The following is a 20,605-nucleotide window of genomic DNA, read 5'->3' on the forward strand; positions in this document are numbered from 1 at the left end:
CAAAATAACCTGGCACCGACAGTGGATGTAGATAAGTGTGAGAAGGTACACATAAGGTGAATGAATGCAAGAATGACCAACAAATGTGGAATCTAGTCTCTCGAGCAAAAATATTGAATAGGGTAATCAATTAAAGAAGTAAAGGTGGTTAGTAGCCTAAAGGGATGCTACAGTTTTTATATACTAATGCCAGAAGTATCAGAAACAAGAGGAAGGAGTTCTTGGCACTGGTTAATGTAACCTTGCCAAAACTCATAGGCATCAGTGACTCTTGACTAACACAAGATAATGCAGTTACAGAGATCGAATGTGGAAGGTTCAGTATTTTCAAGGAGGATAAAGAAGACAGGATGGGGGGTACTACTGATGATATGTTATGAATTGCAGCCAAAAAGAATAGCAGATAGGCACAAGGGGACTTCATTTGAAGCAGTTTGGTGTGAGATCAAGGCCAAAAGACGATATATATATATATATATATATATATATATGTGATTGGTTACTGCTATAGGCTGGGGGGGGGGGAAGAGGAGGGGATTCCAGGGATGATCTGGAAGAAGTGCATCAGCAAATTAGTACAATGAATGCAGACTATGGAAATACAGATCGGAAGGAATAAAGATCACGCAGCAGGAAGGATATGGAATTTATACACTTATTGAGAGATAATTACTTAAGGCAGCACATGATGGAGGTGACTTAGGGCGTGAGAGTATTGCACCAGGTCAGAGGATCGGAAAAGCTATCCATAACAAAGGCATCCACATTACCACCGATCTGGAAAAGTGACCGTGTAGTCTTTACTCGGGAGATTGCAAAACCTGAGGAATATTCTGTCAAGAAGGGGTGTATGTGGAACTACAAGGTAGGTGATTATGACAAGCTTAGGAGGAAACTTGAAGTTGTGCCATGACATAAAAACTTGCAAGGGAAAGATGTTAGTAGTGCATTGGGCATGGGTTGGTAGTAAGGGAAATCAAGGAGAAGCAGGAACAAATTGTATACTCAAGGTCACGAGGGTTAATCAGGTAGGAGGTAGATGAATGAATAGTATCATTAAGCATGAGTTGCAGAAAAAGAAAATGTTGTGATGGTATGTAAGGAGAAAGGAGACCATAAAGTTGTTGGAAGTTTATTTTCCACTTGGTTAGACTATAATAAATTTAGTTTAATCTTTTATCTAAGTGTATGCAAACAAAGTTTGCACCTGAAGTATCTTCAGGACTGAGGCAACGCGTAGTAAAGGTGGACCAAGCTCTCATCACTCCTTGTCTCAGTATCTCCCATAATGCAAAGCACATCTCCTTGCAGACAGACATATATAATGCTATACATTAAGGGAAGGGCCACTACCCATACTGGTTTCGACATTTATTGAGGTCTCGTCAGTGGGAGCCAGGCCCAGAGTGGTGATACTAAGGCAGAAGCAATGGAGAGGTCATATTTACTTATACGAGTTGCCAAAAGGTGCACCACCTTATTATTAAATTACTCTGGATTTAGAGAAAGATGTTGTAAGCTTATTTTCCACTTGGTTAGACTATAATAAATTTAGTTTAATCCTTTATCCAAGTGTATGGAAACAAAGTTTGAGTCTGAAGTATCTTCAGGACTGAGGCAACTTGTAGTAAAGGTGGACCAAGCTCACATCACTCCTTGTCTCAGTATCTCCCATAATGCAAAGCACATCTCCTTGCGGACATGTATAATGCTATGCAATAAGGGAAAGGCCAGGCCACCACCCAGGTGGTTTCGACCTTTATTGAGATGGATGATATATGACAGCAGGTCACCTGTTGATCGGCATTGACGGAATCCATACTGGTGGTCGCTTAATAGCTGGGTACCTTCAAGGTGGAGTAGGAGTTGGAAATTGATGGTTTTCTCAATCACTTTAGATAGGATTGAAATAAGTGAGTAGGGCAGTAGTTATATGGCAGTGATTTGTCACCCTTTTTAGGAATGGGTTAAATATAGGCCAATTTCCAGGCTTTGGGATATATATACCAGTGGAGTAGGAGATTATCTACAGATGACATAGGATAGAAGTCACTTCAGGACAATTGGAGGAATGCCATCAGGGCCAGGAGCTTTTTTTGTGTTTAATTTGGACAACAGGTTTATGATCTCTTTCTGGCAAAAGGATACAGGGGGCATTGTATGTTGAGAAGTTGGAATGACTGGGACATTTGTCAGTTATGTGTGCATTGGAGGCAAAGTGTGAAGCCAGATTAGCTTTTTCTGTGGATGATGTTGCAATTGAGCCTTCTGGGTATGATAGGGGTGAGAGTAGTGTAGGGCAAAAGTTGAAACCAATTGCTTTGGCAAGAGACCAAAAGGCACGGCTGCTGCTAGGACAGGATGCAAGTTTCCTGCTTTTTGCCCGTTCAAATTCTATTTTGGATTCATTGATAATTTTTTTTCATCTGTTTCGGGCTTCAGATAACATACATTCCCCACACTTCTCTGAACTGCCATCCCCTATCCAAAATTGGTTCTCTAAAAGATGTGCCAAGGCTGTACAAATGAAAAATCAGGCATACCACAACTGGATCAAATTAAGAACCCCATCCTCCTGCATTTGCACGTTTCCTATGCAGCCTGCATACTGGTCTCCTTGGTGGCTACTAGTGGTGTCACTTGGATTTTGCACTAGTTTGGTTTGTTTGTAGTCTATGGTCCAGCTGTTTCTCCATTTTAGCATTTTTCTTCTAGCTGTCTTCGGAGTTGGCGTCTTTGTTCCCTATGTGCAAAGGTTAAATCAGGTTGAGCATATACACACGATTGGGGGCAACTGTCCTTTAGCTTGCTATTATTAATTTGGATGCATTTGTGCGGTGTATCACAGATCACTTTCACTAGACATGGAAAGTTTATTCCATCCTTTCTTCTGTTTATGGGTCAGAAACGATGGCATTTGACGATATTTCTGGGATCGAAGTTGCATTCACCTGCTAGTTTGCTGATGTCTTTCTTTAATGATTTACTGTTTTCTTCTGGAAAGTTCAGAATAACGGCGTTGAGTCTCCTATTTTCGGCCTCAAGCGATGAGTGTACTGTTGATGCGATTAGCTCGCAGAGTTCATTAGTGGGTATGGATACACTTGTGATCGGCTGCTGGTCGTCGAGTATCTCGAGCTTAGTTTCCAACTTTGGGATTTTGGAAGAGAGAGTATCAATCATAGTATTAAGGTGTTGTCCGAGATTTTCAACTCATTTGCCTAGGTTCAGCAGCTGTTTAATGGAAGGAAAGCACATCGAACAGAAGAAAGGCTGGTTCAGTTCGATAAAAAGCTTGTGTGCCAATTCATCTATTTTCACACAGGAAGTATGTAGCCAGTTGCAACAAAAATCTCACAATATACTTTTTTTCTTTTGGTAACTTCGGATTCGTAGCTGTGGCATTTTGTATTGTCTTTCAGTTTATTGGCTATTTGCGCTATGCTGGCAGGACTCAAAGTAATCTTTTGTTGTTGGCCTCTGTTGCTGCCATCTTTACTTCGCACAGTAGGCATAGCAGGCGCTTTCACGTGGCTGTTTCTTTTGATCGTAAAAATAACTGATATGAAGGACTATGGGTACTTACGAGTTGTGTGGAAGTAATTGGCTCCTTAGTACCCTCTGTTAGTTTTCCGTTTACTGGTTATTTCATAAAAATTACTTGCAATTACGATAAAATTCGGAGCACAAATTTAACGAAACTTATTCACAGGCGCTGGCTATCGGGGATGCTCTTTCTTTTCTAATAGCCTCATTTTTTATATATGATACTGCCATTAATGCCATCTGTTCAGTTCACTAATCTTTCTCAGGACTCTCATATCTGTGGTCTCCAGTCTTTGATGAAAATTTTCATTTCTAACATAGCTATCAGATCCATAAGTTAAAATTGTTTTGAACACTGTTTTGTACATAGCCAGTTTAGTGTTTTGACTAATCTCTTTCTTATTCCAAATAACAGAAGCTTCGTAGCTCATTCATATAGATGAAGCCCTTTGGTCCAAAAGACCTGGGTTTGATTCCCATTTGTGATGTGAGGAATCTATAAAGGTTCCTCACGTCACAGATAGGAATCTAGTGTCTTTCGACTAAAGGTGAATTAACCAGTCTAATATGAAGGTAGAGGTTTTTTTCACCTGGAAACTCCTGTTTTTCGTCCCTCAGAACAGGCAAACTGGCCCCCATAAACACACACAGATTTACAGCCATGAATACTTACAACAACGTGGAAGAGATAGGGTCCTCACCACATTATTCTCATGCCCCGTAGACAACCATGAGTCACCTCATGGTAATCAACCTCCTGCACATAGATGACACACGATGATAATGATTACATATAAATTTATCCAAACTTATTTTTTTAATGGTATTAACCACACCAAATGAACTATTTTATAAAAAAGATGTTTTATTAATTTACTTATATTTTGCTGAATTTCAAATCAGCATCATCAGAGCACAACACAGCATGCATACGTGACAGTAAGTGAAACAATACAATTGTAACGGATAAAAGATCTAAAGTCCTAATTTGGCGCCCTCTAATATTGTAATAAAAAAAATTTCCAGCTATGTGAGAGTTGCTCTTAAGATAACTGTCTCCCAAAGTTTTGGGAAATTAATGCAATATTTGTTCAGGTTAGGAGAATTCTTCATAGCCTTGGCTGACTCAATAAATAACATTTTGGATTCTGTAACAACATCTAAAAAAGCACATTAGTTTTCTTCCATCTAATCCTGTATGAAGGGGTGTCCAAATAATAAGTCATGAATAACCTTCAATACCTAAGTTTATCTGTCAGACTAAATTTATTCGGTTAACTACCTACCCTACCAGTTTTGCTAATTTTGCTGTCTATTTCTAAATTTAATTTTCCATCTTCACTAAAAACTGTGCCTAATTAGCTGTTTTAGTTGTTTTACAAGTTCTCCATTCAGGATGGAGAACTTGTTGATGTTTTCAATGTTTCTGCCTATTTTCACTTGCTTTGTCTTTTTAATGCTGATTTTCATACTAAATTTATTAGAGCAGTATTCAATTTGGTCAGGGAATCCTGCAGACTTGTCCTGGATTTATATAGGAGTATAACACGATATGCATAAAGTAAAGATCTGAGACCAACATCTCCAATTATAACATCGATTTAATATCGCTTAGCTTTATAATGTGATCCATATAGATGATGAATAAAGTTGGAGATGATGTACACACTTGTCACACACCTGACTTAACATCAAACCATTTTCCTGTACCTCATTCAATTTTAACTATTGATTTACAATTCACATAAGCTGTTCAAATCGCTCCAGTTATATCAAGTAATACGTAACATAACTGGAGCGATTCGAACAGCTTTCCTCCTGGCACCTTGTCATATGCCTTTACCAGATCTACAAAACTTAAATACAGATCCTTGTTATATTCCCGTGATTAATGAACTATTTGTTTAAAGTGAAAATCTGATGCTGACAATCTCTGTTTGGCCTGAACCTAGCTTGTTCTTCACCAAGCTTCTCCTCCACAATGTTTCTTAGCCGTTTCTCAAGAAAACTTGCATAAATCTTACCAGGAACACTCAGCAGAGAAATTGCTCTGTAATTCTCACATTCAGCTTTATTCCCTTTTATATAGATGGGTACTATGAGTACTCTACTCCAATCATTTGAGCATTGACCCTCTAAGCAGGCTTTCTGAATTATGCAGTGTAGCCACTGTAAAACTTTTATACCTCCATATTTTAGTATTTCTGGTCGAATATCATCTACTCTAGCTGAGTTTTCACATTCCAGGTTTTTGACAGCTTTTTCTACTTCAATTACAGATATATATTCCAGATGGCATTCCTGTTGAGCATCTTCTACCACCATACAGTCACTGCTCACTTCATTTAGCAATTTTTCAAAGTAATTACTTTATATATCAAGAACATCTTTATTCTCAGTTTTCATATTCCCTTTATTCCTTTTTACAGTACTCTTTATTACCATTTCTGAGCTTTTTGAATAGCCTCCGGATTTTACCAAATTCCTGATATTTATTTTTAATGTTCTTACCAAAGTCTTCCCATGAATTTTGTTTAGCTAATTTTACACAATGCTGTGCTTTCTTACATTTTTCTGTCTATTCCCAAAGAGCACAAGGTGATCTAATTGCCAAGAACTTTCAATATGCTTTCTTCTTTTCCTTGACTGCCTCTTTAACTTCCTGAATCCCCAAAATGGAGTTCTGATTTTTTTATCCTTACAGATTACCTCACCACATGCCCATCTGTCTGAATCAATCAAAGTTTACTTTAGAGTTTGCCACTGAATCTCCAAGGTTTGGTTTCTGTTTTCAAATTCTTTCAATTTTTCATGAATAATGTTTGTGCATGAGTTTACAGTTTACATCTGATAGCTGTTCAATGTTGATTTGTTTCAAAACTTTCTCACACACCCTTCTTTTCAGTCGTGTTCAACACTAAATGGTGATCGCTTCCTATTTCAAATCCTCTGTATACTTCCTGAACTAGTGGGAAAGCATCACTGTCAACAATAACATAATCAATGAGACTTTCTTATTCCTTGTATCTTTTCTCCATGTGAATTTTTATTGTGCATATTTTTATCTTGGTAACATGGTGTTAGTAATAACTAGCAGAATACAACATCATGAAATTCCATGATGTTTTACCATCAATATGAGTTATGACTGGTGCCATTAAGAATAAAATCTGATTGGCTAAATCCCAAATTGCCAACCCATCCTCATTTGTTCAGTATACAGGTAGATACCCAACAGTGTGCATCATTATAAGTTGAGGATTGGACATCAGGTCAGAAGTCCTGATTAGTCCATATCCTGAGCAGAAATCTAGCCGGTACTTACCATTATTATTATCTTTGCTCTTTTCTCCAAATTTTCCCAAAACATTCTTATGTCTCATAATCATTTCCTACTCTGTTGTTTAGATCTCCAACAAGGATCAACATTTCCTTTTTCGTTGTCAGTTGCCTTCTCTAATGCTGCAAAAAATTCCTCCACTTCTTCCTTAGTAGAACCTTCTGTTGGACCATAAACACAAATAAGTCTCATTTTCCAGTTCTTCATTCTGATATTAGTCCACATCAGTCTACCTAATATTGCATGCCATTCAAGAAGATTATCTTGATATTTAGTGTTGAATACTATAGCTACCCCTTCTTTTCCCTGACTGTTATTTCCTGAATATAACATACTGTATTTGTTGTTTAGAAATATGTCACCGTTTTTTTGTCTTTGTTTCGGTGACACCTATTATGTCGATCTGGTACTTATTCAATTTTTCTCTTAGTCCATTTTTCCATTGATGCTTCTTATGTTGATGGTGCTAATCTTGATCTCTGTTAATGCTGAGCTGGTGTTTGAGTTTGTTCCAGTAGATGATTTCTAACTGTTCACCCTGGTTCCCTGACAAAAACAACAGGGTCTTGTTTAACTGAGTAACGTCATAGTCAGTATTAAATTCCATAATGTTTTACCATCAATATGATTATGATTGGAGCCAATAAGAATACAATTTGGTCGGCTAAATCTCAAATTGCCAGCCCATCCTCATTTGTTTAGTATACAGGTAGATACCCAACAGAGTGCATCCATTATAAGGTGAGGATTGGACATAGGTCAGAAGTCCTGGTTAGTTACCCAGGCCTTGACCCTTAAGCACCCCAAATATCACCATACATAACTCAGAATTTTCTGTCCTACTTTAAACTGATTTGTTAAAAATAAATATTCAATGTACATTTAGTTTAATCCTTTATCCAAGTGTGAGCAAACAAAGTTTGCACCTGAAAATATCTTCAGGACTGAGGTAAGGTAGTACAACACCGGGCAATTCGCAGCAAAGGTGGATCAAGCTCTCAACTCCTTGTCTCAGTATCTCCCATAATGCACAGCACATCTCCTTGCAGACATGTATACTGCTATGCATTAAGGGGGTGGGCCACTACCCATACCGGTTTCGACATTTATTGAGGTCTCATCAGTGGGAGCCAGGCCCAGAGTGGAGATACTAAGGCAGAAACAATAGGAGAGATCATCCTTACCTATAGGAGTTGCCAAAAGGTGTGCCACCTTATTATTAAATTACTCTGGATTTAGAGAAAGATGTTGAAAGTTTATTTTTCACTTGGTTAATAAATTTAGTTTAATCCTTTATCCAAGTGTGAGCAAAAAAAAAAATTTGCACCTGAAAATATCTTCAGGACTAAGGTAAGGTAGTACAATACTGGGCAACTAAATTTATTATAGTCTAACCAAGGGAAAAATAAACTTTCAAAATATTCAATGTGTTTGTTCTCTTTTTTTAATTTAAAAAAAAAAAAAAAAAATTCAATTTTGACTTTGAATTTGCTGGCTTAGTTGGCCAAATGGTTATTACATGCACTCTCCAACCAACAGACTGTGGGCATGGATGTTTGTGTATGTCTTTAAGGTTTGTAATGAATTTTATCAGGCCTGAAGAGGCATGAAAAAGTTCCATGTTTATTCTCTAGAGCAGGATTTCTGGCTTATGTAAAAAACAAATAAAGAGCTGTTATTTCTTCTATAACACATGTCTGTAATACAATATATCTATTGTATATGAGCAAATGTATGCATTTGCTCATATCACTAAAATTCAAATGAAATCACTAAAATTCAAAATTATGCTAGCTTATATGCAAATTATAGGCAGCAGGAGTAGATGATATTCGACCAGAAATGCTCAAGTATGGTGGTATAAAAGTCTTACAGTGGCTGCACTGCATAGTTCAGAAAGCCTGGACAGAGGGACGAATTCCCGATGACTGGAGTAGAGCTTTAATAGTACCCATATATAAAAAGGGAAATAAAACTAAATGTGAGAATTACAGAAGTATTTCCCTACTGAGTGTTCCTGGCAAGATCTATGCAAGTATATTTGAGAAACGGTTGAGAAGAATTGTGGAAGAAACGCTTGGTGAAGAACAAGCTAGAATCAGGCCAAATAGAGGCTGTCAGGATCAGATCTTCACTTTACGACAAATAGTTGAGAAAGCATGGGAATATAACAAAGATCTGTATTTAAGTTTTGTTGATCTGGCAAAGGCATATGACAAGGTGCCAAGAGAGAAGCTATTCAATACACTACAGTTATATGGTGTCAATGGGGCATTATATCAAGCAATACTTAGTCTGTATTTGAGTTGTAAGTCAGCAGTTAGAATTGAAGGAAGTACAGGAAGATGGCTTAATGTTAAATCTGGTGTGAGACAAGGATGTACGTTATCCCCTCTGTTATTCATTATCTATATGGATCACATTATGAAGGAAAGTGGTATTAAACATGATATCAGAACTGGAGATGTTAATGTCAGCTCTTTGCTTTATGCAGACGATGCTATACTTCTAAATAAATCTGCTACAAGTTTGCAAGATTCCCTGACTAAATTGAATAACTGTTGTGATAGAAATGGTATGAAGGTCAGCATTAAAAAGACAAAGACAATGAAAATAGGTAGAATTGTTGACAATGTCAACTGTGTTGTGAATGGAGAACCTGTGGAACGAGTAAAACATTTCAGCTACTTAGGCACTATTTTTAGTGAAGATGGTAAATTAAATATGGAAGTAGACAACAAAATCAACAAAGCTGGCATGGTAGGAAGTCAACTGAATAAATTCATATGGAATAAGAGAGAAATTAGTTGGAACACTAAATTAGCTGTATACAAGACATTGTTCAAACCCGTTTTAACTTATGGATCTGAGAGCTGGGTCAGAAGTAAAACACTTGACCAAAGACTAGAGACCACAGATATGAGAGTCCTGAGAAAGATTAGAGGCATGAACATATGACATCAATGGCAATATCATATTAAAAACGAGGATATTAAAAGAATTTGATATTGTTAGCATCTAGGAATGCATTAGCAGAGCTGATCTCAGGTGGTATGGTCACTTAAACAGAATGGGCGAGGAAAGATTAGCAAAACAGGTGTTCTCTGCCAGGTTGTCAGGAAAACGTCCCAGAAGAAGACCAAGATATAGGTGGATTGATACGGTACAATGTGCCTTAGACGATAGAAATATAAGATCTGATAATGATAATATTGGAGTCTTGACAAGTAACAGACTGATTTGGAGGAAAATTGTAGATAGGAAGTTAGTAATGAAGTAAATTTTTCATGTAGTACTATCATATCCTGTACACCCCTTGAGGGTACATGTCAGGAATTTGATGATGATGATGATATATGCAAATTTTCATTAGGTGACTATGCTTTGTGCTATGAGTAACACCAGGTGAATGTGACAAAGTCCACCTGGCTGAATATAGTAACCAGTGTGGAAGACTACACAAACCACATGCACATCTTGTCTTCTCAGTACACCGACATTCCTTACAACATAGGTGTGTGTTGTACTGTTCTTCTGAGTTTGTGTACTTTTCTTGATAAAAGTGCTTAATACAGCATCTTAAACAAGATACACAAACACACACACCACTGATCTGATCTGCTATTGTGTTTGCATTGCAACCTTTATTTGTGAAGTCATATAAAAATGGGTAACTATCAAATATATAGTAGAAACTAACTGCAATTAATGCTAGTTTAGCATGATGGTAATCCTTGTTAAGTTTTCAAATTATTGGATATAACTGAATAAAAACAAGAGTATAATTTCTTCTAAATTGTAATATAATACTCAGCCAAGTGCATGTGGGGCAAGTTACACAGTAACACAGCAACATAAGGTCAAGTTGTCAAAAAAAAAAAAAAAAGTACAAAAGACAACAGAATTATTATGCTAAATATTTATGTCATATAAATAGAAAGCATTTAAGCTTACGGTATTTCTACTAAGCTCTCAATAGAACCTAAGCTTTCTGCCAACATAAAAACTTTCAGATGCTTGATAAACTCTTCAGCTTCTGAGAGACTTCCTCTAATATAAAATGTAACCATGCCACTGAAACCACTGCACTGACGACAAGCAAGATCATACTGAGGATGACTAGGTAAGCCTATAAAACATGAAAATAGTAAGGTCTAAAATCATTTAAATTAATGAAAAAATAAAACAAATAATACTTGCTTAATGAATATACACACATAGAACAAGTCAAAATTTTGTAGCAGATTCTAGCATCTAGATGTGTAAGTTGATATTTAAGGTGTTTAAAAGTCATATTAGGAAATTATGCCATCAACTCCATTAAGTATACCCAAACCATAAAGTAAGTTATCAGTGTGATGTGTGAGAAAATGATGTAACTGATTAAAATTATAAATTTATGAAGAAATTGTTCAAGTCAGTCCCATCCCATTCATGTGCTGTCTCCTATCTAGGAGGTTGACTACCATGATGGGACTCATGATTAACTACAGGCATAATGACATTGTCATTATGCCTGTAGTTAATCATGTGGACCCTATCTCTTTCACATAATGTTGTAAGTATTCATGGCTGTAAATCTGTGTTCATGGGGCTGGTTTACCTCTACCGCCATATGAGACCGGCTAATTCACCTTTAGTCAAAAGAGACCATGTAAAGGTTATTCAAGTCACAGATGGGAATCGAACCCAGGTCTTTCCAATTAAAGGGCGTTGTCTATACCAACCTACATAGGAGGCCCTGTTCAAGTCAGAAAGAATGAAAATTTTATTAATTATTTATTCATGTACAACATCTGCATTTAAGAAATTTCTGGGGATATGGAGTGGCATTATGTCACTTAGTACTGCTAGTGCAGCTTGAATTTCAAATTTTCTATGCCTTTATCTCCACTTCCAGAAAAACACACACACACACACACACACACACACACACACACACACACACACACACACACACACACACACACACACACATTATGTGAGGCATAGCAGATTACCAAAAATATAGTTAATATCTTCTTATATCAAACATTATCTTATAAAAGTCAACTATTTGTTCTGTAATAAGCAGCTAGACCTAAAAAAGGTCTAGAGAAAAATGTAAGAAAGCTAAACTATGTGTGAAAGTGACTAAACAAAAGTCATGGTAAGAATATAGAAGGTAAATATCAGGAAGATGGCAAAATGTTCTGGAGAAAAGAGTACTGTAAAAGGAATCAAAGATGATAAAGGTAACATAAAAACTGAAGATAAGGTATCCTAGATTTCTGGAGTAATTACTTGGAAAGACTGTTAAATGAAACAAACAGTGACAGAACCATGGTAGAAAATTTTCAAGAGAAATGCAAATAGGAGCATGTATATCAATACTTGAGGTAGAAAAAGTCATCAAAAGACTGAATTGTGGAAAGGCAACTGGAATAGATGATATTTAACCAGAAATGCTAAAATATGAAGGTATAAAAGTTTTGCAATTTGAACTTGTCAGAAGGTCAAATTCCAGAGAATTAGAGTAGAGCAGTCATAGTTTCCATCTACAAAAAAGTAATAAAGCTGAATGTGAGAATTAGAGGAATTTCTCTACTAAGTGTTCCAGGTAAGATTTATGCAAGAATACTTGAAAAGGGGCTGAGAAAAATTGTGGAAGAGACACTAGGAAAGACATAGGTTCAGGCCAAATAGAAGTTGTCAAGATTAGATTTTTACTATATGACAAATAGTTGAGAAATTATTTAAATGGGTTGGTAGATGTTACACAAGGGTAACTATGGGTACAAAGGGATGTTGAAATGCATATACATGAATGCAAGAAGTATCAGGAATAAGAGTGAGGAGTTTTTGGCATTGGTAAGCTCAACTTGATCAAAACTTATAGGCATCGCTGAGACTTGGTTGTCTGAAATTGATACAGGATAGAATGTAAAGGGTATTGTATTTTCATGGAGGTTAGAAGGAACAGGACAGGAGGTGAGATATTGCTGATGATAGCTGCAGAATTACAACCAACAAAATTAAAAGTTAAAGAGGATATTTTTTGAGGGAGATAGTTCATTTGAGGACATCTGGTAAATACAGGAAGATGGTTTGATGTAAAATCAGGGATAAGACAGGGATGCACACTATCTCCACTGTTATTCATCATCTATACAGATCACATTATGAAAGAAAGTGGCATCAAGCCTGATAACAGAATTGGAGATGCCAAACTTAGCCCTCTGCTTTATGCAGATGGTGTTGTACTCCTTAGTACATCTAGTGCAAGTCTCCAGAATTCACTAACTAAATTGAATAACAGCTGTAACAAATTTGGCATGAAAATCAGCAATAAAAAGACAAAACTATGAAAATAGGCAGGATTATAGAAAACTTCAGCTGCATTCTGAATGGAGATCCTATAGAACAAATAAAATATTTCAGCTATTTAGGCACAGTTTTTAGTGAGGATGGCATGTTAAATCTGGAAATAGACAACAGAATAAGTAAAGCTGATATGGTGGGTAGCCAGCTGAATAAATTTATAAGAAATAAGAGAGAAATTAGTCAAAACACCAAACCAGAGGTATACAAGATAGTGTTTAAACCAGTTTTAAGTTATAGATATGAGAGTTAGGTTAGAAATAAAGCAATTGATCAAAGACTAGAAACCACAGACATGAGGGTTCTGAGAAAAATTAGGGGATGAACTGATGGCATTAATGACAGAATCATATTAAAAATGGAGATATTAGAAAGGAACTTGACACTATTAGCATTCAAGAATGTGTCAGCAGAGCTAATGTAAGGTGATATGGCCACTTAAATAGAATGGGTAAAGAAAGGTTAGAAAAAACAAATGTTTGATGCCAAGAAGGCAGGAAAGAGAACCAGATAAAGACCAAGGTCTAGGCGGATTGATTTGGTCAGAAGTTCCTTAGAAGCATGTAATGTTAGATATGACAATATTGGAGTGCTCACAAGTAATAGATTGATTTGCTGATAGCAGATTATAATAATGTAAACTTAATCATGTAGTGCTGTCATAGTAACAACATTCCTTGGGGGTGCATATCAGGAAATTGATGATGATTGATATGAGCAGCTGCATACAACTGCAAAGTTTCATTAATGCAATAAAACCTCAACCAAATTCATACAGATTTCACTAACCAGAATACACTGAATGCTTAATTCTAGTACCAGTTGAAGCCTTTTGTACGATATTAGCTATTTAACTGCATTCTGTGTATTTGCACTTCGGCTGCTAATCATTACAACTATCAGATGGACTTCCATTTATCTCCTTGCTCTCTTTATCATCAGATCTACAATTCTAGCACTACACATGATACTGAATTTGGATTTTAAAAATATGTACTAACTCATTTTTCTTTTATATTTTAACATGTGCATGATGGATGATTAAAAAAAATTAAATACCTAAGACTAGCAATCATTTAATAAAAATTATTAATTTTCTTGATATTTAAAATCAGAGTTACCAAATTTAAGCTAATCTATCTGTGTGTGTGGTGTGTGAGAAAGAGAGAGAGAGATGGTAGTTTGTGGCTACAATCTTTATTCTTCCAACTTCCTAGTTTTCATACTGTAGGAAAACTAAGCATAGAATATGTGCTGTGCTGTAGTGAATGTGTAAATTTTATTAAGTGCATTTCTCTTTTTAAGTTTGAATTTCTTTTTAATTTATCAAGTTTAAAAAGGATAAGCAGATAAAAAATTAAATATGCAAAAATAAAAAGCTTGGGAATTTTTCAAGGAAGTGGCAAATTCAGAAGATCAATGCATTAAATGTTGAACAAAAGTATCAAATAAAGATGGAAACATTTCAACAATAATAAAACATTTAACAATGAAATATGGCATAATTTTGCAGAATGATACTGAAAATCAAATACAGCTATTTTGTAAAAAAAAAAAACTTTAAGAGCAATTTGTATAACCTTGGTTGATAATATATTAATATTATCAATCAATCTAAAATGACCTTGGTTGATAATATATCAATAAGAGCAATAACAAAATCAAGTTTTATTCAAGAAGGCATAAAAAATGGTCAGGTTATAAGCTTTCTAAGATTAAAATAGATGAGGTTGGGCTGCTATTTTTATGAGAAGAAAAAATCAGAAATCATTTCTGATAATGGTTTCCTGAGGAAGGCAATGGAAAACTACCTCAGTATTATTTCCAAGAAATATGGTGAACTCAGCAAATTTAGTCTCCACAACTGGCAAAAACAGGTCTATTGGCAAACAATGGATGTCATGCCCAGCAGGAGAAGAAATGGGCTTCTCAGGTCGTTAACCTATGAAACCCCAATACGGACAATGAGGATGGGATCCCAAGTATTGAGGAAAACAAGAATAAAATAAGACATCCAAGGGAGAATAAGACAGGAACTATACGAGTGGCAACTTGGAACATAAGAACAATGTTGAGAGCTGGTAAATTAGAGAACTTGAAGAAAGAAATGGAGAGGAATAAATTGGATGTGATTGGTCTAAGTGAAGTTAGATTGGAAGATATAGGAGATTTTGAAAGTGATGGTTATAGAACTGTAGAACACGAGGAAAAAATAGAGTAGCATTTGTGTTGAATGAAAAGGTTAAAAATTCAGTAGAAAAAAACAATATATAAAAGTGACAGGGTGATTATGATTAAATGAAAGCAAAGCCTGTGGCTGTAGAAGAGATAAATAGAAGAGATAATGGAAGAAGACAGAATTAAAATGTGTACCATCTGGATGGGAGACTGGAATGCAGTGGTAGGTGAAAAGGTAGAGAGGGGAATAACAGGAAGATATGGCCTTGGAAAAAGGAATGAGAGAGGCAAAAGACATAGTTTTGTAAAAGACAAACTAATTATTGGTAACTTTGTTCAAACTTCCAAAGAGAAGAAGATATACTTGGAAAATGCCAGGAGATATCACAAGATACCAGATTGATTATATGTTAATACAAAACAGGTATCGAAACAGTGTAAAAAGGATATCAACATATCCAGGAGCTGATATTGACTCAGATCATAATTTACTTGTTATGGAATTAAGAATACGATTTAAGAAAATAAACAAAGGTAAAAGCAAGAAAAGGCGAAACCTAGAAAAACTCAAAGGAGATGCAGGAAATTCAGAGAAGAACTGGAGAATAAAATAAGAAACAAAGAAGATATTCCTGAAGAGACTAGTGATGTTAATGCAAAATAGAATCAACTGAAAAACTTGATATATGAAACAGTCGCTGAAGAGATAAGTTTTGTGGAAGGGAAAAGAAATAACAAGCCATGGATTACAAATGAAATGATAAGGAAAATGGAGGAAAGAAGAAGATGGAAAAATGTAAACATTGAAGAGGGAAGAAGAAATACAAGGTATTAAATAATGAACTGAGAAGAGAAACTGATAAAGCAAGAAAGGAATGGTCAAAAGCAGAATGTAAAGAAATTGAAGAAATGGATAAAAGGGGGTGATATGATAAAATGTTTGAAAAAGCAAAAGAAATTACAAATATTAAAAAAAGCACCATTAGAAGATAAGCAAGGAAAACTGATTTATGATACTGAAATATAAGATGAAAGATGGAAGGAATACATCGAAGAACTTTATGCAAAAAATGAAAGACCAACAAAAATTGAATTGGAAGAGCAAAATGAAATCTCAACAGAAGAAAGAGATCCTGAAATACTAAAGAGAGAAGTAGAAACAGCAATTAAGGAATTAAAAAGTGGAAAGATGGAAGGAGTGGATGGAATACTTAATGAAATCCTAAAACAACTGGAGGACAAAGGTATAACAGAAACATGAAAACTATGCAACCTCATTTACAAAACAGGAGAATGGACTAAAGATTTCACAGAGAGTATTCTTATACCAATTGAAAAGAAAAGCAATCCTACTAAGTGCAGGACTATAGAACTATAAGCATACTCTCGCATGCCTTTAAAGTACTGCTAAGAATATTAAATCGACGATTGGATAATAGAGTGGAGTATTTTCTGGGGGATGATCAGTTTGGATTTAGAAAAGACATAGGAACTAGAGATGCAATTGGAGTAATAAGGACCATATGCGAAAGCAATATAGAAGTAAATAAAGAAGTTTATATATGTTTTGTCAACCTAGAAAAAGTGTTTGACATAGTGAAATGGAAAAATTTGATGGAAGTGTTATGCAAAATAAGTTTAGACTGGAGAAATAGGTTAATAGCTGAATTATATATGAACCAGACTGTAATAATAAAGACAAAAATAGGAAAAATTAAAAAAGGTATAATTGGCAGAGGTGTAAGACAGGGATGCTGCCTGTCACTGATGCTCTTCAATATATTTGCAGAAGAAATGGTAAAAGAAGCTTTTGATGAAGAGAAAAGAGGAATACCTACTGGAGGAAGAGCAATACAAAATATTAGATCTGCAGATGATCAAGCAATATTAGCTAATACTGAAGATGAACTACAGCACCTAATGCAAAAATTTGAAAGTATATGCAAGAAATATGGTAATAATCCTTTTCTTTAAATTTTTATTCATTTTATTAATAAACAAATTTTTCCTGCTATAAAATGTATATTTTCCTTTGTTAATTCTTTCTTTTATTTCCATGTTATATTTTCCATTTTCTTGTATAACAGAAAGAAAACAAAAGTGATGAGGTTTCCAGGAAACCAGGAAGTGTCAAGGTGATGATGAATGGAGTAGGTGTAGAGCAAGTGAGACAATACAAATACCTTGGTAGCATAATACAAGAAAATGGAAAATATGACATGGAAATAAAAGAAAGAATTAACAAAGGAAAATATGCATTTTATAGCAGGAAAAATTTGTTTATTAATAAAATGAATAAAAATTTAAAGAAAAGGATTATTAAGTTGTTTAAGTTAAGGGATATTACATCCCATATAGTTGAAGCCTTTGGCTCTTCACATATCTAATGGATTATTAAGTGTTATATTTGGAGTATGACTTTATATGGGTCAGAAACATGGACAATTGGGAAGAAAAAAGCTAAAATGTTGGAGGCATTTGAAATGTGGTTATGGAGAAGAATGGAGAAAATAAAGTGGACTGAAAAAAATACCAATGAAGAAGTATTACATATAGTTGAAGAAGAAAAGAATTTACTAGAGACCATAAGACAAAGAAAGCATAACTGGATAGGACATGTATTAAGAGAAAACAGCCTACTGACAAGAATGATAGAAGGGAAAATTGAAGGAAAGAGACCAAGAGGAAGGAGATGACTAATGATGGTTAATGATATAATTGGCACAAGAGGATATCAAGAAATGAAGTAGGAAGCAAGAGACAGAGGAAATTGGAGGAAGAGAATTTGATGAGATATACCATTGGACTTGTCAAGAGACAGAACATCAATGATGATGATGAGTATGACACTCATCCTCATCATTGATGTTCTGTCATTCCAAGCAAAACTGCAGGAAAGTCATACTCAATGAATGGACTAGTGTAAAAATGAGAAGAGTACTACCTAAACAATTGCAATGGTGTTACTGCAGTCCACGAATTTTGTCACATGAACAAATGTAAATCAGGTGCACTATCTCTATGCTCTGAGATGAATGATTAGTTGTTTTTATTTCTATAGAGAATTGTAGACAAATATTTTAAAAATTGATAACAGACAAGCATTTAATGAAAATGTAAAGGAAATAACTAAAGAAGATAAGTTATCAATTATATATTTGGTTTAATACTTTATCCAAGTGTAAGCAAACAAAGTTTGTGCCTGAAGTATTTTCAGTACTGGGGAAACTCGTGGTAAAGGTGGAGTAAGTTCTCACTTGCCTTAGTATCTCCCGTAATGCAAAGCACATCCCCTTGCAGACATGTATAATACTATGCATTAAGGAAAGGGCCACTACCCAGACAGGTTTCGAACTTTATTCAGGTCTCATCAGTGGGAGCCAGACCCAGAGGTGGTGATACTAAGGTGGAAGTAATGGCGAAGTCATATTTTCCTATACCAGTTGCCAAAAGGTGTCAACAACTTATTATTAAACTAAAAGTGAAAAAACTTCCATCAACTATCTCTAATTCAGAGAATTTTAATAATAAGATGTTGACATCTTTTGGCAACTGGTATATGGTGATATGACTTCTGCATTACTTGCACCTTAGTATCACCACCTCTGGGTCTGGCCACTGATGAGACCTCAATAAAGGCTGAAACTGGTCTGGGTAATGGCCCTTCCCTTAATGCATAGCATTATACATGTCCGCAAGGAGATATGCTATGCATTATGGGAGATACTAAGTTTCCCCATTCCTGAAAATGCTTCAAGAGCAAAATTTGTTTGTTTACACTTGGATAAAGGATTAAACCAAACAAATAATTAGTAGCATAGCCAAGTGATAAAACTTCCATCAAGGAGATAAGTTATATTTGGAATTATATAAGTATGAAGGAATAAGGTTTAACAAAAGATATAGATTTTATTTTAAAATAAGTATTAAAAAAAAGACAAATACCAAATAATATTCTAAAAGCTACCATAAGTATATATGAAAATAATCAAATACAAATAAGATTAAATTATGAACTATCATATCCGAGAGAGAGATAAACCAAGGAGTCTGCCAGGGATGTCCCCATTCAGCAATTCTTTTTAATATTTATTTAAATGAAATAATAAGAAAATGGAATAAAAATTTCCATCAAGATATTAAACTTTATCCTACTGTGAACTCAAACACTCTCCTTTTTGCTGATGATCAAATAATAATTACAAATTCTCAAGATAAATTACAGAAAGATATTTTAAATTTAAATGAAATAACCAAATATTATTATCATCATCAAATTCCTGGTATATACCCTCAAGGGGTATACAGGACATGATAGTACTACATGAAAAATTTATATCATTACTAACTTCCTATCTACAACTTTATTCCAAATAAATGTTACCTGTCAAGCCTCCTACATTATCAGATCTTATATTTCTGTCATCTAAGGCACTTTTTACTATATCAATCCATCTATATCTTGGTCTTCCTCTGGGTCTTTTTCTTGCCAACCAGACAGAGAACACTTGATTTGCTAATCTTTCCTCTCCCATTCTGTTTAAGTGACCATACCACCTGAGATTAGCTCTGCTAATGCATTTCTGGATACTGACAATGTCAAGTTCTTTCCTAATATCCTTGTTTTTTTTAATATGATATTGCCATTGATGTCATATGTTCATGCCTCTAATCTTTCACAGGACTCTCATATCTGCAGGCTCTAGTCTTTGGTCAAGTATTTTACTTCTGAGCCAGCTCTCAGATCCATAAGTTAAAACTGGTTTGAAAAATGTCTTGTATACAGCTAATTTAGTGTTCCGATTAATTTCTCTTATTCCATATGAATTTATTCAATTGATTTCATAGCATACCAGTTCTGTTGATCTTGTTCTCTATTTCCATATTTAATTTACCATCTTCACTAACAATCATGTCTAAGTAACTGAAATGTTTTACTTGCTCTATAGGTTTTCCATTCACAATGCAGTTGACATTTTCAATGTTTCTACCTATTTTCATTGTCTTCGTCATTTTAATGCCGACCATCATACCATATCTATTACAACAGTTATTCAATTTAGTCAGGGAATCTTGCAAACTTGTAGCAGATTTATTTAAAAGTATAACATCATTTGCATAAAGCAAAGAGCTGACATTAACATCTCCAATTTTGATATCAGATTTAATACCACTTTCCTT

General features: G+C 35.0%; 1 protein-coding gene across 1 annotated transcript in view; it reads right to left on the reverse strand.

Annotated features, from left to right (window-relative positions):
• Nucleotides 1–20,605, reverse strand: part of LOC150108058 (cystathionine gamma-lyase-like) — a 131,903-nt gene that overhangs the window by 28,454 nt on the left and 82,844 nt on the right. Inside the window, exon 9 of the mRNA XM_090415554.1 lies at nucleotides 10,841–11,015. Coding sequence (XP_090271680.1) covers nucleotides 10,841–11,015 — 175 coding nt within the window. The remainder of the gene's footprint in view (nucleotides 1–10,840; nucleotides 11,016–20,605) is intronic.

The sequence above is a fragment of the Typopeltis vanoorti genome, chromosome 3 (assembly GCF_054136105.1).
Source record: "Typopeltis vanoorti isolate ZY-2024b chromosome 3, IOZ_Tvanoo_1.0, whole genome shotgun sequence".
Lineage (NCBI taxonomy): Eukaryota > Metazoa > Arthropoda > Arachnida > Uropygi > Thelyphonidae > Typopeltis > Typopeltis vanoorti.